The sequence below is a fragment of the Homalodisca vitripennis genome, chromosome 5 (assembly GCF_021130785.1).
Source record: "Homalodisca vitripennis isolate AUS2020 chromosome 5, UT_GWSS_2.1, whole genome shotgun sequence".
NCBI classification, from domain to species: Eukaryota; Metazoa; Arthropoda; class Insecta; order Hemiptera; family Cicadellidae; genus Homalodisca; species Homalodisca vitripennis.
This window is the reverse complement of record NC_060211.1, coordinates 105,873,393-105,896,666: the sequence shown is the minus strand read 5'-3', so window position 1 is coordinate 105,896,666 and position 23,274 is coordinate 105,873,393. Positions and strand designations below refer to the sequence as shown.

Sequence of the window (23,274 nt, the reverse complement as noted above, 5' to 3'; positions counted from 1 at the left end):
GTTTGTCACTAAACAGAATAACGCTATACGGCACATTCATTCTACATAATTTACATTGATATGATTGAGCACTTCACAAGGTGCCCACACTAGAAATGCATTCTGACAGGAATGGCGGGAATAATTTGTTGTCGATGACTTGCAGAATACGTAAGTTGGTGGAAGGGTTTACCGCTTCAGAACAAACCTCCTACAAGTACACAAACAGTTTTTGTTGCAGATAATGCAGCAGCAAGCAGCCTCTATTGAGCCGAGATCTGTGAGTCACGACCAGGAGAGCGCTAGCAGAGCCAAGTTCAGCTCTGAGTCTTCCGTGCATTCCTGGCCGCCATGCTGGTTGTCCAAGGCTATCCCTCCCGCTACCAGCTAGCCGCTCCGCACCGCCACGGTCAAGGATACCGGGCTGTCCTGCTCCTATCCGCTGTAGTAGCGGTCACAGCGTCCCGGTCCTCCATCATGCATCCTTCCTATGTCCTCAGCCTCACTCTACTACTGTTCCTGGCCACCATGCTCCTCGTTCCTCCCGCTACCAGCTAGCCGCTCCGCACCGCCACGGTCAAGGATACCGGGCTGTCCTGCTCCTATCCGCTGCAGTAGCGGTCACAGCGTCCCGGTCCTCCATCATGCATCCTTCCTATGTCCTCAGCCTCACTCTACTACTGTTCCTGGCCACCATGCTCCTCGTTCCTCCCGCTACCAGCTAGCGCTCCGCACCGCCACGGTCAAGGATACCGGGCTGTCCTGCTCCTATCCGCTGTAGTAGCGGTCACAGCGTCCCGGTCCTCCATCATGCATCCTTCCTACATCCTCAGCCTCACTCTACTACTATTCCTGGCCACCATGCTCCTCCGTCTACCAGCTCTCCGCTGTGCATTGCCACGGTCCTCCATCATGTATCGTACCTACATCCTCAGCCTCTCCCTACTACTGTTCCTGGCCACCATGCTCTTCGTTCATCCCGCTACCAGCTCTCCGCTGTGCATTGCCACGGTCCTCCATCATGCATCGCCTACATCCTCAGCCTCTCCTACTACTGTTCCTGGCCACCATGCTCTTCGTTCATCCCGCTACCAGCTCTCCGCTGTGCATTGCCACGGTCCTCCATCATGCATCGTACTTACATCCTCAGCCTCTTCCTACTACTGTTCCTGGCCACCATGCTCTTCGTTCATCCCGCTACCAGCTCTCCGCTGTGCATCTGTACGGTCAAAGATGCCTAGTGTAACACACCCACCAATGTGAAATTGCTTCGACATGTTTCATTGTAATGGATATATGTTGTTTTACACTAACGCATTAAGACTCGCTGTAGTCAAACGACCTTGAATGTTACGTTTAAAGAACAATTTTCAACATCATATACTTATTTTTGGACCCAGACTAATGGGATGTCTCATTTTAAAGATATGATAAGTACGCATCCAAATGCTAAAGTACATACTTTTTCAATACTTAAACGATGAAATACAAAAACAGTTTAAGAATTTTCTGAAAAATCAATAAAATTATTTTAATTTTGCATTAATACTTTTATAAACTTTTCAACCAGAAATTCAAGAGTCCAGCGGCAAGAGCGAACAATAACCTCTGTAGCAAACACGCTTTTATACAAAGTGTAATCACCCATGCAGTAGTAGTTAATAAAAATTGTTATCACTTAAACAGGATATTATTACATCACAATGATAAACAAAATTTTTGTTTAAAATTATTTTATCGTTGCCTTTAAACTAAGTACGCCATTCTTAGTCTGAGCTTTTAGCTAAGTTAATTTGCTTACTGGAATAATGACTTTATGACACCTCAATATAATTTAAAGTGTATAATGTATGTCAGAGAAGGCTGTTGAATGTAGCAGTTTCAACACAACGATAGTGTTCAAACTGTGGAGGAGGAGGAGGACCTTCAGCCGGACCAGGAAACACGTTTGTATCAACACAGCATTTTACTTTCAGATATCAATTTTACATTCAGAACCGTTGGCGTTTATAACTTCGGATCGAAAACAACAAACTTCCTTCGTAGAAGACGAATATCCGTCCATTTCGCTCGATGCGGTTATTTGGAATCATGTGCGACCATTCGTATAATAAATTCTAAGCAGATGCGTCTCCACCTCTGTCGCCCGCCTGCAACGTCCTCGGCAGTAGCGTTTATGCATACAAGCGTTATTTACCGCCCTACGGTTTTTATAAAATCAAATTCGTAATGGTATAAATAAATCATTTATATTTTACATAAAGAACGTTGCCACAAGATCGTTATAAATAATTTATTTGGGGTCAATGTCTTGAGGACGAACGTTGGAGAGTTTTAACAGGACAATCTACCCTACGTTATTCCGGTCGGATTCGCGTCAACCCTGACGATCGGGAAGATCTACGAATAGTCGAGTGAGGACGTTAATTGGCCAACGGTGCCCTCGGTCCGGCCAGACGGCACAAACAAAAGACGGCGAGAGGCTGAGATCGCCATCTGCAGGGTATGCGACCGTCTCCGTTGTATCACGGGAAATGTAATTATAGTTATTTAACCACGAAGAGGCACAGAAAACGAAGAAGAGAAGGATCATTAACTGGGGAACCGGTTCTCTTACATGTTTTTATGGCCGGTCTTCCGTCATGCCCGGAGAGAAGAGTTGTCTTGTTGTACCGCGGTGGGTGGAGGGGGGAGGCTCCAGCCCGAGGCGTTGTGCAACCGAGAGTCCTGGGCTTGCTCCTTGCTCCCGACTGAGGCCCATTGCCTTACTTACAGATACTGACATCACCATTAGAGCTGGTCGTCTCGGCTCGCTCCTGGCTAGACCGCCATTAACACATTCCTTCCCTTCTGAAATGGTTTTGTAAACCATTAAAAAATTCCCAACTACGCACCTGATTGTTATGTTGGTCGGTTCTTTCATACGCCTAAGTGAGTACTCCGGAGTCGCCCTTGAACTGGTATTAATTGTTTCGAGGAATGTCTACTTTGGTAGGATCACAGTATTGGAGTTTCGTATAGTAAATGATGGAATAGAATTAACTACTGTACAAGTCCTGCAATGTTATATTACTAATTCGTGGCTTTTTCCCAAACGGCTTCTTCCACAAAACGTTCCCCAAGATTACAAAAACCCAATGGGATCATACTCGTCATTTGGAGTGGTAAATCTGTTAAGTAAATTACAACATAAATTACTAGACAGTGTATGATAGGTTAGTCCTATTAACAGTGGAAAATTTCTATGTGCAACAAAGATATAACGTAATGCTGTAAAATATTCAAAGAACAGTAGCGGCTTTGTAAGTACTATTAAACTAATTGTAGAGTTAGTTTAAGTAAATTCAAAATCTCCGGAAGTAAAACCTGAAGTTGGTACGGCGATGACACGACGCTAAAAGAAGGAAGGTCGGTTGTGTAAGGAATGTTAATGGAAGGAAATATCAGGGAAAAGCAAAGTGACCTTGAGAGCCGATTGCAAAACTAGTAGTCAGTCAGTCAGCAGTTATGGAGCGGCAAGATAGATACACAATCTAACCTAGCCCAGCCTGCTAGACCAGCTTCCTTGAGATGGCCTCTTGCTGCTGTTTCACTTGCATCATCTACTCACACATGTACTTTTCTCAGGAAGTTGATAATTACTGAATAGTGACAAACTGGCTCAAGAGTTATCTTTAACCTGTGAATAATCATAATTAATTATAGGAAAACAAAAGGTGACACGCCAATGAATCTGAATACTGTATAAGACAGTCTGAATGTGACGAAGAGTAAATAAATGTTTAATACTCATCACGCTGTTATTGCCTTTCTTCATATGACATTGACTGTGCTCAAACAGTAAAGAATTGTAAAGGTTGGATGAGGTTGACATGTTTATGTTCATTGTAAAAGTATATGACCTTAGATATTATCACTACAGTTTATTGGATACTATTTTCAGAAAACTTGCAGTCTATTTAGATGTATCTCAGAATGTATTAGTATACATGTAACAGTCAAGTCTGATATTTAATATAGTGGTTGTTTTAACTCATTACAGGACCTCTTGAGCGTAATGTCACTTGCAAATGTTTCGCTCAGCCAGACCAACACAAATCCCTGGAATTGGTTTACATTTGTTTAAACCTAGATGTTAAGTGGGAGTACAGATACTGGTTCCAAACTATCGTCTTTGGAGTTTAACATCTATATGAATGTAATATTCACGATGCCTTAAAAAGAAACCATCGTAAGTTATGTACTTTAAATAAAAACATTAAATTATAATTCTCTCGATCATTAGTCGAGCGAGTCGAAGACTTCTCGATCATTTTACACGAAAATGCACAATTTATCATTAATCTTGGGAGGCGTCATGTTCCATGATTTGGCTACTATTTTAGGTCGACTCTCATGTGTCCACCCAATGTCATACCTGCCCTTACACAACAGTGTGACGTAAAACTCGATATCGCAAACCGTCGATACTCCAGTGCCACAATACGCTGGAGGAAGCAAGGAGACAGACTAGTAGAGCGGTGTCGCAAAGCGTGTTTGAGGGAACAATGGGAAATGATTGTCGGTCTATAATGGTTATCTAGTGGCGTGGCTGTGTACAAAAGAGTTGTTGTACTGGGCAATAAAAGTGTTGCACGATGCCGGGGAGCAAATAAGGTGTCTGCTGCGATAACCCTGAACACACAGGCTGCACAAACAACGGGCAATCTGAGCCTAGAGCGGAGCCGAGGACCTCTTGGTCTTGCTTCCCGGCTCAATGAGATAATATAAATAATAATGTTAAACCTTATCGTATTTCAACAACATTGGCGTTGTGTTAAAAGTGATAATGTCAACTCTTTGGTGACTTCTTCACACTACAAAATGAACCGTTCTGAGTTATATCTTAATAATCAGTTTTCGACTGTAGAGTGAGCCACAAGACACAGAAAGTTCAGAGGAAGTTGATTTCTCCATCCATAAAATCTCTTGGTGCAAGATAACAGATGCATCATTTATACACGGTCCAAATCATTACGCGAGTTAAGGGTAAACAATGTTCTTTGCACAAATTCCATCAGGTTTACAGGGAATAACATCCTTTACCATCCTTACAATTTTATAATACTCAATTACTTAGCCTCATTGATTTGTTTGTGATGTGTACATCGTTTAAGAAAAAGATAGCAGTACGCCAGTCCACGTGTCGCGTAGCAGGCTACGCTGAAGTTCCATACAAACTTCACGTTCTCGATAGACAGCAAAGTAAATTATCCAGACCACTTCGTTAACGCTCAGACAACACTCAAGGAGAAGGACAATGTGTTACGATCATACCTCTACACTATCTGTAGGTCAGATCAGAACCGACGAAACATGTATTCCCGAGAACTCTCCGGATCATGACCGTGATTAAAAATCCACCTACACGCGGGCGGTGGGCGAAAGAGATGAATAAATTAGAATTATTTGACAGAGGTCGGGCTGTTCCGTGAGAACCCGAGACAGGACAGACACAGCAAGTGAGAGAAGGACAATGGAACAGAATGGCAATGTCATGGCAACGGCGATGGCAGAACAATCGGTGGTAGCCTTGAATCTCGATGTCGGTGGTCCGATGGTTCACTGGATTATTCAATTCTTGTGGCCAGTACTGAACATTTAAACTGGACTAATCGCTGCACATGCTGATAATGATATGTTGCTGAAAATAGAGACCAAGAAGGCACTCCTGGGAATAGCACTAGTTATTTGCATTGGTTCAGTTTAATATTTGTTTTATTAATGCTTAATTTCAAAACAATACATGCAGAACACCAAATCAATAAAAATTTGAAATAACCGTAATATATATATATATTTTTTAGATTAGTATGCTATTAGAGGAATAGCGCCATAATTTATAACAATGCAAGTAAAAAAGTGAGTTTTCTTTATTGTTTATTTTGAATTGGAATTCCATTGACGGTGGAAAAACTTATTTAAAAAACTTCAAATACATGTAATTAGGCTTGTATGATTTGTCCATCAGGTGTACATCGTTATAACGCAGAAGCACCGGCTCTTGCGGTTTTCTGGCAGACATGCCACACAATGGAAGTACCAACCAATATGACGTCACGGTATGCGTGAGCTCACGAAGACGCCGCTTGACATTGGGCTGAAGGTCGAAAGTCCGAGCAGAGTGGTCACCTCAGCTTCGCGTTTATTAACTCACAGTTACCGATGATTGACTCTACAGGGGACCGATAGTGCACACCAAACTTGGGTGATTAGAGGCGCACGCACAGGGCAATTTTCCGACCACAAATTATACCGTATAGATAGTATCCAAGGGCACAATAGTTACTGGCTGCCCGAGGACCAAGGGCGGTGATGCAAGACGAGAGGGGTGATGTCAGGACATGGCACGGCACAGCCTTGGGAACCATTGGCACCCGGGAACAGGTCCTGTCTGAGACAATCCTCATCAGCGAGTCTGACTCATCCGAGTAGGTTAAGGCGAGGAGAAAAGAATCGTCTCCCGTTCTTGTTGGTGGGACTCAAGGTGGATGAGAAGAGTGTAGAATTTACCGCTGGAAAACATAAATTAAACGAAAAAGAAAGCTTCAATTAGTACAGCGTGGATTATAAACGATGTTGTAAAACGATACTCAACGAGTACTACTACAGGTTCCTCAGTACTGTACAAAAATACAGTTTCAATGAGTGCTTGTAAGTAGATAAATGAAAGGAAACAAGATGAATCCATACTTGTTTGTGATGTTCGCCACATCAAGTTTTTAGTACCGTATATAATTTGATACCATTCCTGTATAAGCCTATATTTTGGGTTATTTGGACAAAAATGCGCATACCTGGCATTGAAATAAGAGTGTATATAGAAGGGCCAAAATTGAATTATATAGTAACTACATCACCACAATACACTTCTGTACTGACTTATATTATTTAGATTCGTTTATTTATCTCAACAAGCCAATGCTTGTATGGAACAGTTATTTATAACACTGTAGTCATATGACCCATAACTACTTTTTCCACAATTCAACAACACAGCGTATTAACATGTTGTGTATTTTTAACTGTCTTTGTTAATGTTAAGAGTTGAACCCAAGAATTAACATTGGACAATAAATTAGTGTTGCTAGCGAAGATATTGTTATACAGCATACATTACGCCGTAAATAATTACGTTAGTGTTTTTTATATGAATTGACCGTATACAATATGTAGGTCTACAATAGGTTTTGATAATAAAGAATTATTTGATCTGAACGCTTATGAGTGAAAAACTGTTTATAAAAGATTAAATAACATAATTTTATATTTAACCACTAGAAATTGGTACCGGCCCTCTATAAGACTAAACGTGATTTCTGGCCGACTGTTTCCCACTTACTAAACAACAATAAGCGGGCATGGCATGTTTATTAGTAAATTGTTTGGGCCTTTCCTGGTATTTCGTTGCGAAAGCTAGCGAGCCAAAACCGCTAGTTTCCTGGAACTGGTGTGGGTCAGACCGAGGGAGTCCTGCGTCCTGCGAGCTACTAGCTGGCCCTGTCTTGTTCGCTACTGGCTAGTGTTCAAGGTCACCACCGCTACCGTGACGTATTGGGGCTCTAACAACATAGTAGTAAAATGTTTTTGTCTATTACATAATAGTTTCCCAGTATTCTTATTCTCCTTTAACTTATTTTCTGCATCTAATAAACATTAGTGGAATGCGTACATAAAGATGTATCTATACACGTATACTATCTTCGCATCTATACACGCATGGATGCGTGTAGGCCTATAGATACGAATATTACTGAATAATGAGTAGTAAAAGATGCATCGGTAATACACATGTCCATTCTTTGTTTGAAGTTTATTTTTGGCGATGGAATGATTGTGAAGGAAACAGAATTTTCCTGTATTACTATATGTATTAGGTAATTATGTATTAGGTTAGTTATTTACCTGAAGAAGAGATCAGATAACAGATCTCGAAACGTAGTGTTACTGATTTTTTGTTTCACTGAACGATGGCAAATGTCCGGAAAATCCTGTTTCCTTCACACATGTCCAGTTATACGGCACATATGAATGAAATAGAATTTGTAGCAAAGATCTGTTGCATTAGTTAGCATCGACTGTTTTTTTTTTTTTTTTTTTTTTTTTTTTCATAAATAAGTAACCCTAAAATATATGGTGACTAAAGAAGTGCTACATTAACGTCTTGTGTTATAACCAAGCAGAACTCGATCCTTTCCTTTACACACACTTTCTATACAAGATAGCCATATAATAGTATATGTTGCATGTGAGTATGTAGTAGTTGTTCCTAGTGATGCTAAAGTTTCCAGTATAGAAGCGCAGATACATTTTAAGTCACGATACTGCCAGATAATTAATAATCGCGAGTCCTGGAACTGGAATGAGACACCTTAAAAGATCTTGAATTATTGGCAGTAGTAGGCAAACTGTCTACCCACTCGGTCACTAACAGGTGTGAGCAATTAGAATATGGTGACCTTGGGCAATAGCGCAACGGTCTGGGCCCGTCCGCCATCTTGTGTGATCAATCATAGAAGCTAGGAACAAACACGCACGTACATGTCGAGTCTCGTCGAACAGCCTTCGCCAAATTCACGCCTAGTTCCAAACTGGAATGCCAAGACGCAATTGTGAAGCCTTTCGGTATAAATAAATCCTTTTGTAAAACGTGTCCGTATTAAACGAATAAACAAAAAATTGGAGACATAATTTTTGTATGGTACCCACAGAGACTTTAACGCGTGGTGGTACTGATGTTCAGATTCACGTTGATACACGGGCGTAGTAAAAAATTCTGGTTGGAACAGCATGGATTGTTCAAGATTCAGTTAGTTTGGAATATGTTTGAAACAATATACATGTATGTCATAGTTCATTCACCTTACAGGACAACCACTTCATAAAAGTAAAAATTCTGCGTGGAGTTAACATTTGGTCTATTCAAAAGCTGATTTACAGTCTTCGTTTTGGTCAGACAGCTTGCGTAACGGTGGTGTAAATGTGTCGGTGGAGTGCAGAGTATTGTGGGGGTGACAGGGCTGCAGACGGGGGGAACAAAGGCAGCAGAGGCCGGTCTGCCCGGAACTACCTGCTGCGGCCCTCCAGCGAGGGTGCCAGAGCTGTTTACTCGGTTCCAATAACATACTCCAAGGAGAAAGCTAGACATGGAACATGACTCACAACAACCGGTGAAACAGTGATAACAGGAATTAATACATCATGTTAGTGTGGACATCGGTAGTAAGAGGAATTCAAATACGAATCACGACAAACTGAGAAGGCGGTGACGTGTTATTAAATAAATCACTACATCACAAATGTAGTTTTTGAGGCTGCGAGCAATGACGTAATTCGCATCATGAGGCGATATTTTTGAACAAGAACCGACTGTTATCGGTCCCGCAAGCACTTAGCGAACATTATGCGGCAACAAGGCAATTATAGCCGGCCGTCCAGTCTGGCAACAGCGCCGCACCGCGCTGGGGAGTCGAGTACGTAAAATACAACACCCGCGTCACGACCTCGTATCCGGCTCGCTTCGCTCATCGCGGTTCCCGCATTCCCATCACTACTGATCATGGCAACAGCTACGCTGGCTGGGGTTCCCACCCATAACTAAGCAACAAGAGATCATGGCAACAGCTACGCTGGCTGGGGTTCCCATCCATAACCAAGCAACAAGAGATCATGGCAACAGCTACGCTGGCTGGGGTTCCCACCCATAACCAGGCAACAACGATAAACAGGTTGTAGGGCGCTAAGATAATCAAAAGATAAATCCGAGGGATTCTGAAGTTTTGAAAACAAGCTCAATAAGACTGGAAGAACGATGTTAACAAAGTAAATGACACGTACTCTTACACAATACACTCTGATAAACTTAATGAATTTAATTCAAAGCCGTGACCAAATGACAGAAGGATATTTATTCCTGCTTGATTAATAAGAATTAAAGATTCTGTTCACTAAAAATAGTAACGGGTTTGGTGCGTTATATCCAACACCTGACAGAATGTAGGTATAGTTTTCCTAAAAATCCTATTATATATTACAGGTTTAAGTAAATTCAGTAATACCTCACGTGATATTAATTTGTTTCAATATTTTAACCACATCAATGTGAAAATTAATGAATGAGAGGCTCGAAGTGAAGAATGACTCAAATATTAGGCTACCATTACTAATACGATGTTTATAATCCATCTTACATTCCCAAATATCGAACAATGGGCCACAAAAATAGGTCAAGCTGAAGAACAAATCTTGACTGTGACCATTGACTGTGGGAAAAGGATTAGCATTGATTCAGGCCTGAAAGAGGACGCTCGGAATAGCACGTGCACGGTAAACAATGAGCTAGCACGAATGACCATGTAATTATATACAAGGTTACACAACCTGCCACTGTAACCTACACCACCGTTACACCTACACCCGCTCTTACACCTCGCCTCAGCTGATCCTGTCCGTATTTCCTTACATGTCTCCGTCTTTGCAACTAAGTAACAAGACATTGTCAAGGGCATACTGTCGTCTAAATCGTAACAATTGTCAGCCTCAGCTGATCCTGTCCGTCTTTCCAACTAAGTAACAAGTCATTGTCAAGGGCATACTGTCGTCTAAATCGTAACAATTGTCAGCCTCAGCTGATCCTGTCCGTCTTTCCAACTAAGTAACAAGACATTGTCAAGGGCATACTGTCGTCTAAATCGTAACAATTGTCAGCCTCAGCTGATCCTGTCCGTCTTTCCAACTAAGTAACAAGACATTGTCAAGGGCATACTGTCGTCTAAATCGTAACAATTGTCAGCCTCAGCTGATCCTGTCCGTCTTTCCAACTAAGTAACAAGACATTGTCAAAGGCATACTGTTGTCCTCTACACCGTAACAATTGTCCGGCTTAGCCGATCGTTTCCGTTTTTCCTTACAATATGTGTCGTCTTTGCAATTAAATAACAAGACATTGTCAGGAGCTTACTGTTGTCTAAATTGTAAGATTTGTACACCAAAGTGGACGACAAAACTGCTGGAATGGAGGGGCTATGTAATAGATTAGATAGCACGCTCACAAAAAGTTATCAAACGTATTAAAAAACTTTTAAATTACATATGTTAAGGGTACAATTAATTAATTATTAACTGTAGTTCATTTCTCAAGTATTTTTCGTTGGAAAAGTAAAATATAAACTACCGAGCTGAATATATACCGAGGTTCATAACCACACAAAGAAAACACCATTACTAACGAAAACATGTTTACATTTAATTGTTACAGGCGGATTGAGAAATTAGTTTTGTTTGTATCATAGTTTATGCCGCTGATGATTAAGAAGATCGACACACGTAGTCGATCGACAGGGTTTTCAGAAGTGTTTAGTCGATCCTTAAAACGGTCAGTTCAACAACGCACACGACACATGGTTGACTAATCAATCAACAACGTAGTGTTCGTAAGCAATTTCAAAAGTATCAATGACGGCCTAGTCCAGCGCGACCTCTTCGGGTGGGACAAAAACCGTGCAAAAAATCTAAAGCCCGCAGGATATAATGGTTGAGCACGTCACCGGTCGTGTATCGAGGCAGGACTGGACAATGTTTCCGGCCGACCTAGGCCCAGTTGGCCAAGTACACCGAAACTCGGCCTTCGCCAGCATTTGCCTACCGCTGTCTGACACCGGTGTCGCCGCTTGCTCCACACGGTCAATATTGACTCTCCCGCCAAGCCGCGAGCAGCACCGTGACTCCGTTATCGGTTACGCTACACTTTGACCTCCCCTCCCGCCCACCACTGTCCAGTTAATAGATACCATTATCAACACCCAAACAATATTATCTGTTGAATATACGTCACTGGCAAAACAGAAAAGGTGGCTGTGGTAAAAATGTGACTACTTCATGATGAAAGTAATAGGAGTAGTTCAATCTCTGATTTTTGGTACATCAAATTAATTTCCATTTAGCCCCAAGCGTATATTAAAGTGAATTAATTCAAATTCTGACTTTTATGACCTGCCTCAAAAATACCTCCAGTGATTTTGTTTTCAAAATAAGAAAGGAATATTTATAATACAAGCATTTATTTTGTTAATATTGGAAATAATTAACTATGTTTTTATGACGTGTCAGTGTGAATCCAAGTAGTGTATATAATATGTAATTTTGAAGAAGGTTCCAAATTAGTAAGACAAATATATATATATATATATATATATATATAAATATATATATATATATATATATATATATATAAATATATATATATATATATATATATATACGTTTATGGAAGAAGGCAATGGCGAACATACATCCACTAACCTGTCACTGGGGCAACGTTAAGTACCATCCTTGGAAGTTTATGATTACTTTGCAATTTTAACTCAGTTGTAAAAATGTATTTCGTTATCCTTCAAGCCCAAAACACACAAAGTGGAATCACCTCGATTTGGAGGAAATTTAAACTGGAAATACTCCTAAATGTTTCCTTTGCATCATAGAACACTCAAATAGTAAAATCCAAGGGTTGAACGGTAAGAATCAAATTATATGAAAGACATTGAACAAGAAGAATTGTATCAAAATTTAATCATTTCAATAATACTGTCATTCAATCATATCAACAATTAATGAATGATAATTTTCGGAAACTTTTTAAAACTCCCGAATCTTTTAAAGTCCCGAGATATCCACACTCCTTACCAATCGTAATATTATGTTAAAAATACATTCATATATTTGATGAACATTTAAAGAACTTCCAATTCAACGTACCGGAACCCTAGTTCGAAGTGGTTGTGTGCGTAAATGACCATTATTGTATCTGTAAATTTGACACACGTCTCTTAAGTGACTGACCTACCATACCTGTGTTTTTTTTAGATACTTCGACTTTGAGCCGTAAAATAGCTAAACAAAACCTTGAAACGAACAAAAGCTAGCCTTGCCTACGCGACGGTCCTGCTGTGATGAGCTTCTGTAGTCTGCGCTACGGCTCTGCTGGATTGTTACGGCTCGAGACAAGGTCGAGGCTAGGGCCGACAACTGAAGCGGATTACGATCGCGACAAAGGAGCGTGATAACCTGATAGGCCGGTCTCCTCAGCTCGCTCGATGTACGCTATCGGACACGATACCCGGCTGGAACACGCCCAGATAATTTGCACTCGCTCAAGATGCGAGACACGGTACGTTATTGGTATAGTACTATCGGATGTGTGATCACACTTAATATTCACCGCGGAGCGGCAACATTCAATGCGCCATACAGATGCAATAGAGCGTCGATTGATCTATTGTATTGTGAGTACTGAAGTTCAAAATTCTCGTTTAACCTGGAGAACGAGTATAGTAATGTTTTAGAATTCTAACGATGAGGCATGAGCTGTTACTTGTCAAATACATCACACACTATAGTCTATTCATCGAGTGATGAGCGACACCTAGCCCCTAACTCTGAGGTAGTGAGGGAAACCTGGGAAATCCACATGGACTATGCGGGTTCCCAGATTTTTGGCGCGCAAAATTCACAATAGGTCATTTTCAAAATGCTGTTTTTCTTAAAAAATAGAGATTCCTGACGCTGTGGAATAGGTTGACGATTATTTAGGCGTTTATTACAAACGATCTATTAGTCATATCAGTTATTAAACGTTTAATAACAGTATAAATACTAAAGCAGTTGAGTTTGAGTTGATGTTGACCTCGTGTGAACCAGCCTGTCACCAGAGCGATTAAATATAATTTTTGAATTCTTTATGGTCTGTTTATAATTCGCTACGAATTGTTGAATTTGCGACTCTTGGATTATTAGTTATTTATATTGTAAACTCAGTTGTCCAGGTAAAATTTAAAAACGGTTCAATTATAAACAGTTCGTGTCTTGAACCAAACGCAGTGAGACAAACCGAGTAGAAAAGCGAAATTCTGGTACAATCCTGACGGTTCACCTTACTGGGATAGTTACGTTGGAGGCAGCGGCAGCACTGTTATCAGAGAGGCCAGAGTGTAAATCAACAGTGTTATCTGTATGTCTGAGTCACCGAGTTACCGGCGACAGCGATTCTTTCTGCTCGACTCCCGAGACAAGAGCAAGTCCAGAAGTTGTATAATTCTAATATTCTCATGTAGTATAATGTACCTATTGTACCAACTTCGGTAAACGAAGGTGGACACACAAAGGATTATGGGAACATAAAAGTTCTACGTTTCTCCACTTAGATAGTACGTTTGTTTGTCTGTAAAGGTTTTCCTTCAATATTTTAAAACTAAATTATTTAAGTTTTAATGTTTTGTAACGTAAGAATAAAAGGCTGATAATAAATTAAGCATTTTCAGCGGTTTTAAGAATTTTAATTATTTTTAAGAAAACCCACCTATGAAGAAACAAACCATTTTTCTGTTTCTGTTACATAAAAAATTGGTTATAAAAGTTTACAACATTTAGTACCTCATTTGTTTGATTGGTTGACTAATAATTGTGAAAATTAAATTCTGGTGTTGAAATAAGCATAAATCATGAACATTTTCACACGTTTGGTTGCACAAGCGGTAACCGGCAAACCATAATTAAGCATATGAGATTGACAGCCTGGTGTAAGAGTATGACATTGATTACTGTACTTATTACAAGTACCACCAATTCGTGTATAAATTCAACACTTAAATATATTCGAAGATAGCACTGAAAAGCGCCTTAAAGAATGATTTAGCTCTTCCAGGGACAATGATTAAGAGCTGATTCTGTGACGTGCAAAATGCCTCACGGAATTGCAGCATCAGACGTTCATACTAGGTAAGTGTATTAGATGCAAGTTTTTAAAACTTAGCAATACACAATACTCCCGCTCACTTACCAAGCAACGAATAGCTGCACTTCTATCTCACAAAAATAGCGATGACACTCGCGTTAAAATAAACAAGAACTATTAACTAAAATTTATAGCCATTGCAATGATACCAGCGGCTACACAGTCCCGGCGATTAGGTGCAGTAATAGCCCGGTATCAGCACTCGTAGCCTTGAACTAGCGCTCGTCCTATTAATTTTAATCACAAGAACACTTGTACCTGTCTCTGTTAGAGAACAATAACTGTTACCTCCACACGCCCCGCCGCGCCGCGCCGCATTGCACCGCTCGCTGCACAATAGCGCTATTGTTGTTAGGCCCGGTATTGTCTGTTACTAGCTGTTACCTCTAAAAACACGAAGGCTTAAAAATTACCTTTTTCCTAAAAAGAAACCCCTTTATTTTATGCACGAGTTTCTGATGTAGGTCCACATGAGTCATATTTCATGTTACATGGACATTGTATCGTTATTTTAGTTCGTGCTTCTCCTGATTCTGTACAAGTTATCCCGTGTTTTTTAAAGATTTTAAAATAAAGCGCTGAGGAATAAAACGAACGATTAACGTAACAAACGATAACGGTTCGAAATTTTCCTTGCGTTTTGCAGCGTTAGGCCGGACGTTGGTTTCGTTACATTCAACGAGTTTTAACCTTGAGTCGAGTAATATTGAGGAATCCGTAAATAATTAATTAATCACACTGAGAACACAACACGATACAAAGTACAAACAACATATCAAGTCGAAAATCATCTGTCCATTATGAAAAATGAGTCTATTGTTAATCTAAAGGTTAATTTAGTGAATACAATATTGGACTTACTTACTAAGTCCATTGATCATAAGCATCCAACATTTAGTAATGGAATCATAATGGAAGCTACATTTAAATGTAAACACAATGTTTATGTTACTGCAATTACGTCTATTCTTGAATGTACTGTAGAGGATATAGACATAGATAATGTAAAATATTCCACTTCCTTATTACATCACGATACACTCTTATAACATAACTATACTCATTAAGCTCGTGTCACCAATTTCATAATATTTATAATTTCATAGGTTGCGAGTTAAAATTATCATGACACAACGGTTGCATAAAGTAGTATAATCGCAGAAGCCATTGATGAAGAGTGAAAAGCAAGAGAACGTTGGAGGTAGTAAATAGCGGCAAAAGTCAAAAGAAGGGATTGACAAATAGGAATTCTCTTTATGACGGATGGAGGACCCAAAGTGCCGAAAAGTTGATTGGGGGTTGCTGCGCGCCGCTCCCTCCTTTCTAGCGTGAGGGCTCAGTATTTCACAGCCTTTTAGGGCGCCAGAGAGAAAGTGTGTGGCATTGAACTTTAGTTCCTGCACTTGGCAGTGTATATTCATTTCTTCCACTACCTTATATAGGCAAACTCGTAATCAGTTTAGTACCGCATTTTTTGTAACTACCGATTGAATTTGTCAATGTTCCTTGCAAGCATTAAGAATAAACTAACTTTAGTATAGATGTAATGTAGACATTATCACGAGAAACTAAATGTAGTAGTATCAAAGTGGTGAGGAAGAATATCCTTAATAACAAAATATCTTTCTTATTTCACAGGGATTTTTTGCAGGCTAGTTAACGTAGGCTATATACTTTGACTTCTGAGCGAACCTGATTTGCTCATTTTTGGTTACGGCCATAAGGTATGATTCAAGAAGAACCACTTGGTCACAACTTATTCGCATGACACACTCCACTGTATAAGGCTCGGCAGTAGACCCAAGGTCCTCCAGGACTCTAGCGGCTGTACCAAATGTCACCAAGGCCGGAGACTGGTCAGCCTCCTACCCTATCATCCTACCACACACTCAGGACACCGAGATAACGGCGATTGTTGTCTGACATCCCACACCGAGCACCGTAAATAAGATTCTCGTCCAGTTACACGCTCCGCGGCTGACCTAAACCGGTCTCGTACGTTCTCCGATCATCCCACATCGGGCCTTCACGGGATGACGCAAAGCTGACCGGCACGGCTTTTATAAACGTTTTTGGAAACTCGGGCAGCAGAGTTATAAACCCCGAACTAGACAAGATATGGAAATGTTTTAGTACTAATCCACGCCACGAATGCCTCATTACGAGAATGACGGTCACCTTCGACCTTTATCCATTCTTAGAGTCCGGTGATGCATAACTGAGTCAGTCCTGCACGCTTTGTCTGACCAGTGCAGCCAACCTATAGACTGTGAATCACGGACGAAGCACTTGCAACAACGCTGTATATGTGTAGTGAGATTACTAGCAGGTGCCCATTTGGATTTGTCCAAGACATCGTGAAGGCAGGGTTAATTAACAACATTAATATAACAAATAAATATGGAGAACGTTTTTGGTTTTGATTGGTTACAAAATTTAAAAAATGTTGACAAGTTCAAAATCGAATTTATAATTTCCCTACTCCTAGGTCTAAAAGTCATTACAAGCAATGAGGTATTTTTATCTTTTGACACATATGAGTATATTTGGTTCAATCTGAATATCTAAAATTTGATTCGCTGAGGAAATGGAAGACAAACTATTCTTGTGTTATGTTACTATTGGAAAAATTTAAAAAATTGAGACATTTAATAAAACGAAGATGTGTTGAAAATTATAAACGTTTTTACATACGGTCAAATCATATTTAAATGATTAATTTCTAAATATACAACAAAACAATGTAAACCACCCACTGTTTATAATTATCATTCTCGATATTGACGTTTTGTTACCAATCATCAATTGTGTCATAACTATTGGATAACTAGCTTAATTAAATTAAAACTTATTCAACCTGTACTTGCATATATTACTTCAATAATCAGTTAATTGATTCGTTATTGGGTGTTTTTTCCCCTTTAAAGCCGGTAAATGCCAGTCCATTTAAGATTCGAGTAATAAGACTTACCGATGAACAACGTAAACGCTTTTAGATGTAAACAAGTGACACTAATTAAAAAATCGAATTATGTACCACTTAGTTTGATGAAAGCTATGTTACCGAAGAACTAGACTGCAGTGCTTAAATTTCATTATAATATTAGAGAACATTGCTTCTTCACAAAAAAGAACTTACAAGGTATTTCACTCACGTAGGCTACAGGTTTTATATGTATAGCACTTTGGAGACATTATCATGAACCACATGAATATTATCATCTCAGGCGCGTTCTGATGTTTTATATGTATAGCACTTTGGAGACATTATCATGAACCACATGAATATTATCATCTCAGGCGCGTTCTGATGTTTTATATGTATAGCACTTTGGAGACATTATCATGAACCACATGAATATTATCATCTCAGGCGCGTTCTGATGTTTTATATGTATAGCACTTTGGAGACATTATCATGAACCACATGAATATTATCATCTCAGGCGCGTTCTGATGTTTTATATGTATAGCACTTTGGAGACATTATCATGAACCACATGAATATTATCATCTCAGGCGCGTTCTGATGTTTTATATGTATAGCACTTTGGAGACATTATCATGAACCACATGAATATTATCATCTCAGGCGCGTTCTGATGTTTTACATATTGCTCATAGTCTTTGGCCGGATGTACTATAGGCTGTATTCCACAATAGCATTAATCGGGTAATTTAATGCTTGATTAATATAGCATTTAAACATTCATTCTTGAGGTATGGTGTTTTAGAAGAATAAGTAATAGAAATACTAAATCAGACGATTTACGAAATACTCCAAGTTGATGAACAGCTAAAAAGCGCACTTGTAAACAACACATAATTAATTCATTATCATGACTACCCGAATAGGATTTAGAGGTGTTATTCTGTAGCAATTCGGCGTTAAATCAAACTGTGATAAGATAACACACAAGAACACAGAACGGAACAAATGAGTGATAACTCTGCTAATTACTGGTCCTTGATAGGATCTCGTGTTCTAACTGGAAACGACTAATTCATTAAAAGACCGAACCAACAATGCGCTCTATTAATAATCTGCAAATACACTAAACCCTAGCAGTTTTGGGTCTGATTTTTACACGATATACTGTTGAATTGAAGTGTGTAATTTAAATTTGGCATGGTATCGACGAGGACGTACATGTACTACAGACTATCTCATAAATACGTACATTATAGTCACGGATCAGACTAATACGATTTCCCAAAGCTTGCTAAGACAAAGATCCGGAAACTCAGCTGTCAGTGGTGGCAATTAAAACTAAATGGCAAACTCGTGATTTTGACCCTGTCAGAACTCTCAAAACGAGAATGAAACGCGACAAGTGCCTCACCCTCCCAACCGTCTGAAACGTGTCAAATTACGGGTCTTCGGATCTCCGAGGCAGGTAGCCTGGGGACTGTTTTGTTTGTGGCTTTCCCGGTATTGTTTTCACGAGGAATGCACTAGGCTGCCCAGGCCAGCGTCGACAACACTCTGAGCCGGCCCTGGCCTGAACACGGGACTTGTAGAATGTCCCTTGTTCAAAAGTTACTGTAGACCTCGCCTCGACCTCCTTGTATACTTTAAAAGCCACATTCTCAAAAGTACACAACGCAATGTTGAGTACATATGTTTAAAGTACGTAGAAAACATACTTAAACGGTTAAGATGTTAAGAGTACGACGATTAACAAAGCTTATTCTTCAAGGTCATATTGTATTCTTGATTTGCCTAGGCAGTAAGAATCAAATCAAACAGCATTACAATAAATTAACTACTGATTTATATCTGTAGGTATTGTATATTAAAACGCACATTTGAACTACTCCATTGCAAGATGCATTACTTCTCTATTTTCAATGCTTGTAGATTAATAACTTGCGATGTCTTCTCCAAACAGGATACAGCAAAGCATAACAAATGATAAAATCAAAACCTGAAAATGTTAACTAACAAATCATTAAATCGCTAAGAAGAGTCGTGATCGCCACTGATGTGTATGTGATGGTATCAGAGGAGTGGTTATCCAAATTGAAATCTCACTCTCAATTTGTAATGGGTATAGAAACAAGAAGGTCATTGGGAATAATAGATCCACGAATAATCTAAATTACCGTCTGTAAAAAGAAAACACTGCGAGACAGAAATGAAGTCTTTGTTACGAGTTGATTTATTTCAAAACGAATATTTTAATCGAATATGAGTTCGATTATCGTTAACTATCGAACGGCAATAATTTGTGCAAAAAGGAATTACAACTCTGAAGAAGCCTGCTTGTACTTTTATGTATTTTTGATCTTAACAGACAGATTTGTTCTCCGTTCAAATCAGATGTCTGGAAAGTGTACTTACAATTCAATTGACAAGTATGACCTCGCCTTCAGTAGTTTATATGAGCACGAAAAGCTGGTGGTGATTCACATTCTTTTTTACAGATGCATTGATTTAGTTTCGAAATGCAATGTAATTTAAAGCAATCTACCTCCTTAATTGATATAAAATGCATGTAATATCAATTTGTAAAGGCCTCATTTATTTGATTTTACACACTTTATTAACGCGGATTGAATTTAAAATAGATTATCCATTCATTGATCCTTATGAAGATGTAGGAAATGAATGGATAAAATAAACTACGAAGTGCTACAGCAATTAGAAACACAATCTGAAATATTGACTACTACTACATTGTAAGAAACTAACTTAAACGAAATGATCAGTTGGCCGGTCTCTTAAAATGTCTTGTTACCACAAATCACAACACCAGTAACATTGCTAATAAAATAGTTAATATTTACTTGACAGTTTAGACATTTTAGGATATTACATATAACCTAGACACAGTGAAATATCTGCTACTGAATCCACAATTGGACCTGTTTTATAACGGAAATACTATCAGGAATTATCAGTATGGAACCTGTTTTATCAACAATAGTGAGTAATGTAGACATGTTGAGAAATTAACCCAAAAGTGTTGAGTTTAAAGAAGTGGCAGCTATCTTTATCATTACCATTAAGATCTACTGCCTTGTCAAGAATGAAGAGCTTCACGATCCAAATCTTCTTCGCAGCATCCTTGTACTATCTTACAATTTTTCTTCTTACATGACGTTTCAGGTACGTAATGTTACTACAACTCATGCGGATTTACGTGCTGAAAGACTTACCTGAAGGTCTTTTGTTGACGATAAGAGAAAGAGGCTGGGAGTCCGAAAGGGGAGAGCCCGGCGGCGTCAGCCCCTCATTGTGATGCTTCTGCTGATCTAATAACTTGAGCTGTTGCTGGAGCAGCCGGTCCTTGATCAGGAATATCTTCGGCATCGTGCAAGGAACGTCAGCGTACACTCACAACACTTAAGTTCCCACTGTCCACGCACTCACTGTAACTAGTGTATCTAAGTGTTATCGTTGAACGCGAACAACTGAGCAGAGTCCATGGTCGCGCACACCACACTCTTGTAGAACCGGTCGACTCTGAAGCACCGGTGTGAGATATCCATAGAGGTCCACACTAGCAGAAGTCCTGGGGTAGACTGCGGAGCGGAGCGGACCAGGTAACCGTTGTCCCGAGACCTTCGACGACAGGTTGCGGGAGGGGGGAGGAGACCAACCATTGCCAAGATCATGGTTGTCGTACCACGTGACCCTGTCCTGGCTCGCGCATGCGCACTGTTCACTACAGCCAGGCCACTTTACTTTCCGAACACCGTTTCGTTCGTCTATCGGTCCAAAACTGCGTTCCATCTTGAATAACAGTTAAGCTGGTTTTACTTTTATATTCTCACTGATTTCGTTTCGTAATCCGAGTTTTGCAGTCCGTAGGTTCCGGTCTCAAGGGAATTTGGTACTGCGTATTGTCGAATTTCGAGTTTTACTTTTATAATTATCAAAATGAATTTTTTAATTACATTCTTTCGCCCAATAATGATGTTAACTTACAACTATAAATAATGTCGATTCTAATCATCTACCTTTATCTTATTCACTTTTTCATCGGTAGAAGCTAAATTCACCAGTAACAAATGTCGATGCTACGATATCAATCAACCAACGTCCTTGTTAGCAATACTCTTACGATATTTTTTACCATTAATCTGCCTTCGATTGCCTTTTTTTATCACACCAAATGTTTACATTGAAGTTGAATATTGCTTAATACTTTCGAGTACAATACAGCTTTCAGTAGGTCAAGAAAATAACTAGTGATAACATCAGTGATAACAAGCGGTCGAACAAACAGCAGTTACAAAATAGAAGTAGTACACAAGAAACTGAGATTGTGAGAAAGACGTTTGGGGGCAATAAACTGACATAACCTTCCTCGGCAAATATAAGAAACATTGGATTTTTCCGTAACCGTCCATTGTTCAGCGATGACCAAATCGTATTTAATTGTCTATCGAGTGTAAAGTTTGAACACACGTTATTTAATAATTTTAGAACATTCAGATCGTAGTCAGTAATTAATTCTCATTGTTATAAAGATAACTAAAGGCATAAATTATACTAATGGTTATTGTTTTACCTACACTACAATATCGTCTTCATACTTGCACGGTTCACACAACAGCTATTACTGCTAATTTCGTATACGAGTATTTTAACATTTTAGAACTAAATGTATGAAATAACAAAATGCAAAGTTTCTCAGTATATTGTATTGCTAGGAACATAAAACATTCATTATACAATACTGGGTATGGTGCAATGTTTTAAAAGCAATACAGTTTTTATTATTGTATAATAGTCTTGAAAAGTAATAATCATTCAAACAAAAATGCTTGTGAAACTGAATTTGTATTTTTCACAGCTCTCCAGCAAAGTTATACAACATTTTTGTATAAACCAATTCAGTAGTGTGAGTAGATACATTTTGTAGTTTATCCGGTCTCTTCTTAGAACATGAAATATTTTGTCTATTTTAGTAAGTATCATTCCTATTGAATTTATAACATTTTGGGTAGATGTTACAACAATTAATAATTTAAACCATAATGTAAAACATGGTGTAAATAAGCGTAAAATACCACTTTTAACACGTAGTTAAATATGAATCTATGTTTTTTGTAGGCACGAACTGTAGTTTATAGACTTTACCTTATCAGCAGTTCCAAAAATATTCAAATAACTTTCGGAACTGTTGACAAGGTAAAGTACGCAAATAAAGCTTGCAATATTCTAGATGAACTATAAGATAACCGTATAATATTACCTTCAAAGTTTAGGAATGTCTTACAAATTATGCGACCAGTGTTTTATGTAAGGCGTCTGAAATAGGTCGTAAGACTCCGGATTAAACAAGACTAGTGAGCTAAACGGTTTCTCCACCAAAATTAGCTCTTGAAAACAGTTTTAAAATTGTTTTATAAATTATTAAGGACACGGTGTGCCAATATTTGTAGGTTAGGGGTTCGATTACCGAGTCCTCCAAATTTAAACCTAAATAATTTTATACTCTATTTTAAAAGTCTCT

At 39.1% G+C, this 23,274-nt stretch overlaps 1 protein-coding gene across 2 annotated transcripts in view; it reads right to left on the bottom strand.

The window, feature by feature from the left end:
* LOC124362649 (transcriptional regulator ovo-like) overlaps positions 1–21,355 on the bottom strand; it is a 43,960-nt gene extending 22,605 nt beyond the window's left edge. For both annotated transcript variants that reach the window (XM_046817341.1, XM_046817342.1), the window contains exon 1: positions 20,969–21,355. In XM_046817341.1, coding sequence (XP_046673297.1) covers positions 20,969–21,122 — 154 coding nt within the window. In that variant the 5' untranslated portion in view covers positions 21,123–21,355. The remainder of the gene's footprint in view (positions 1–20,968) is intronic.
* Positions 21,356–23,274: the final 1,919 nt, after the last annotated feature.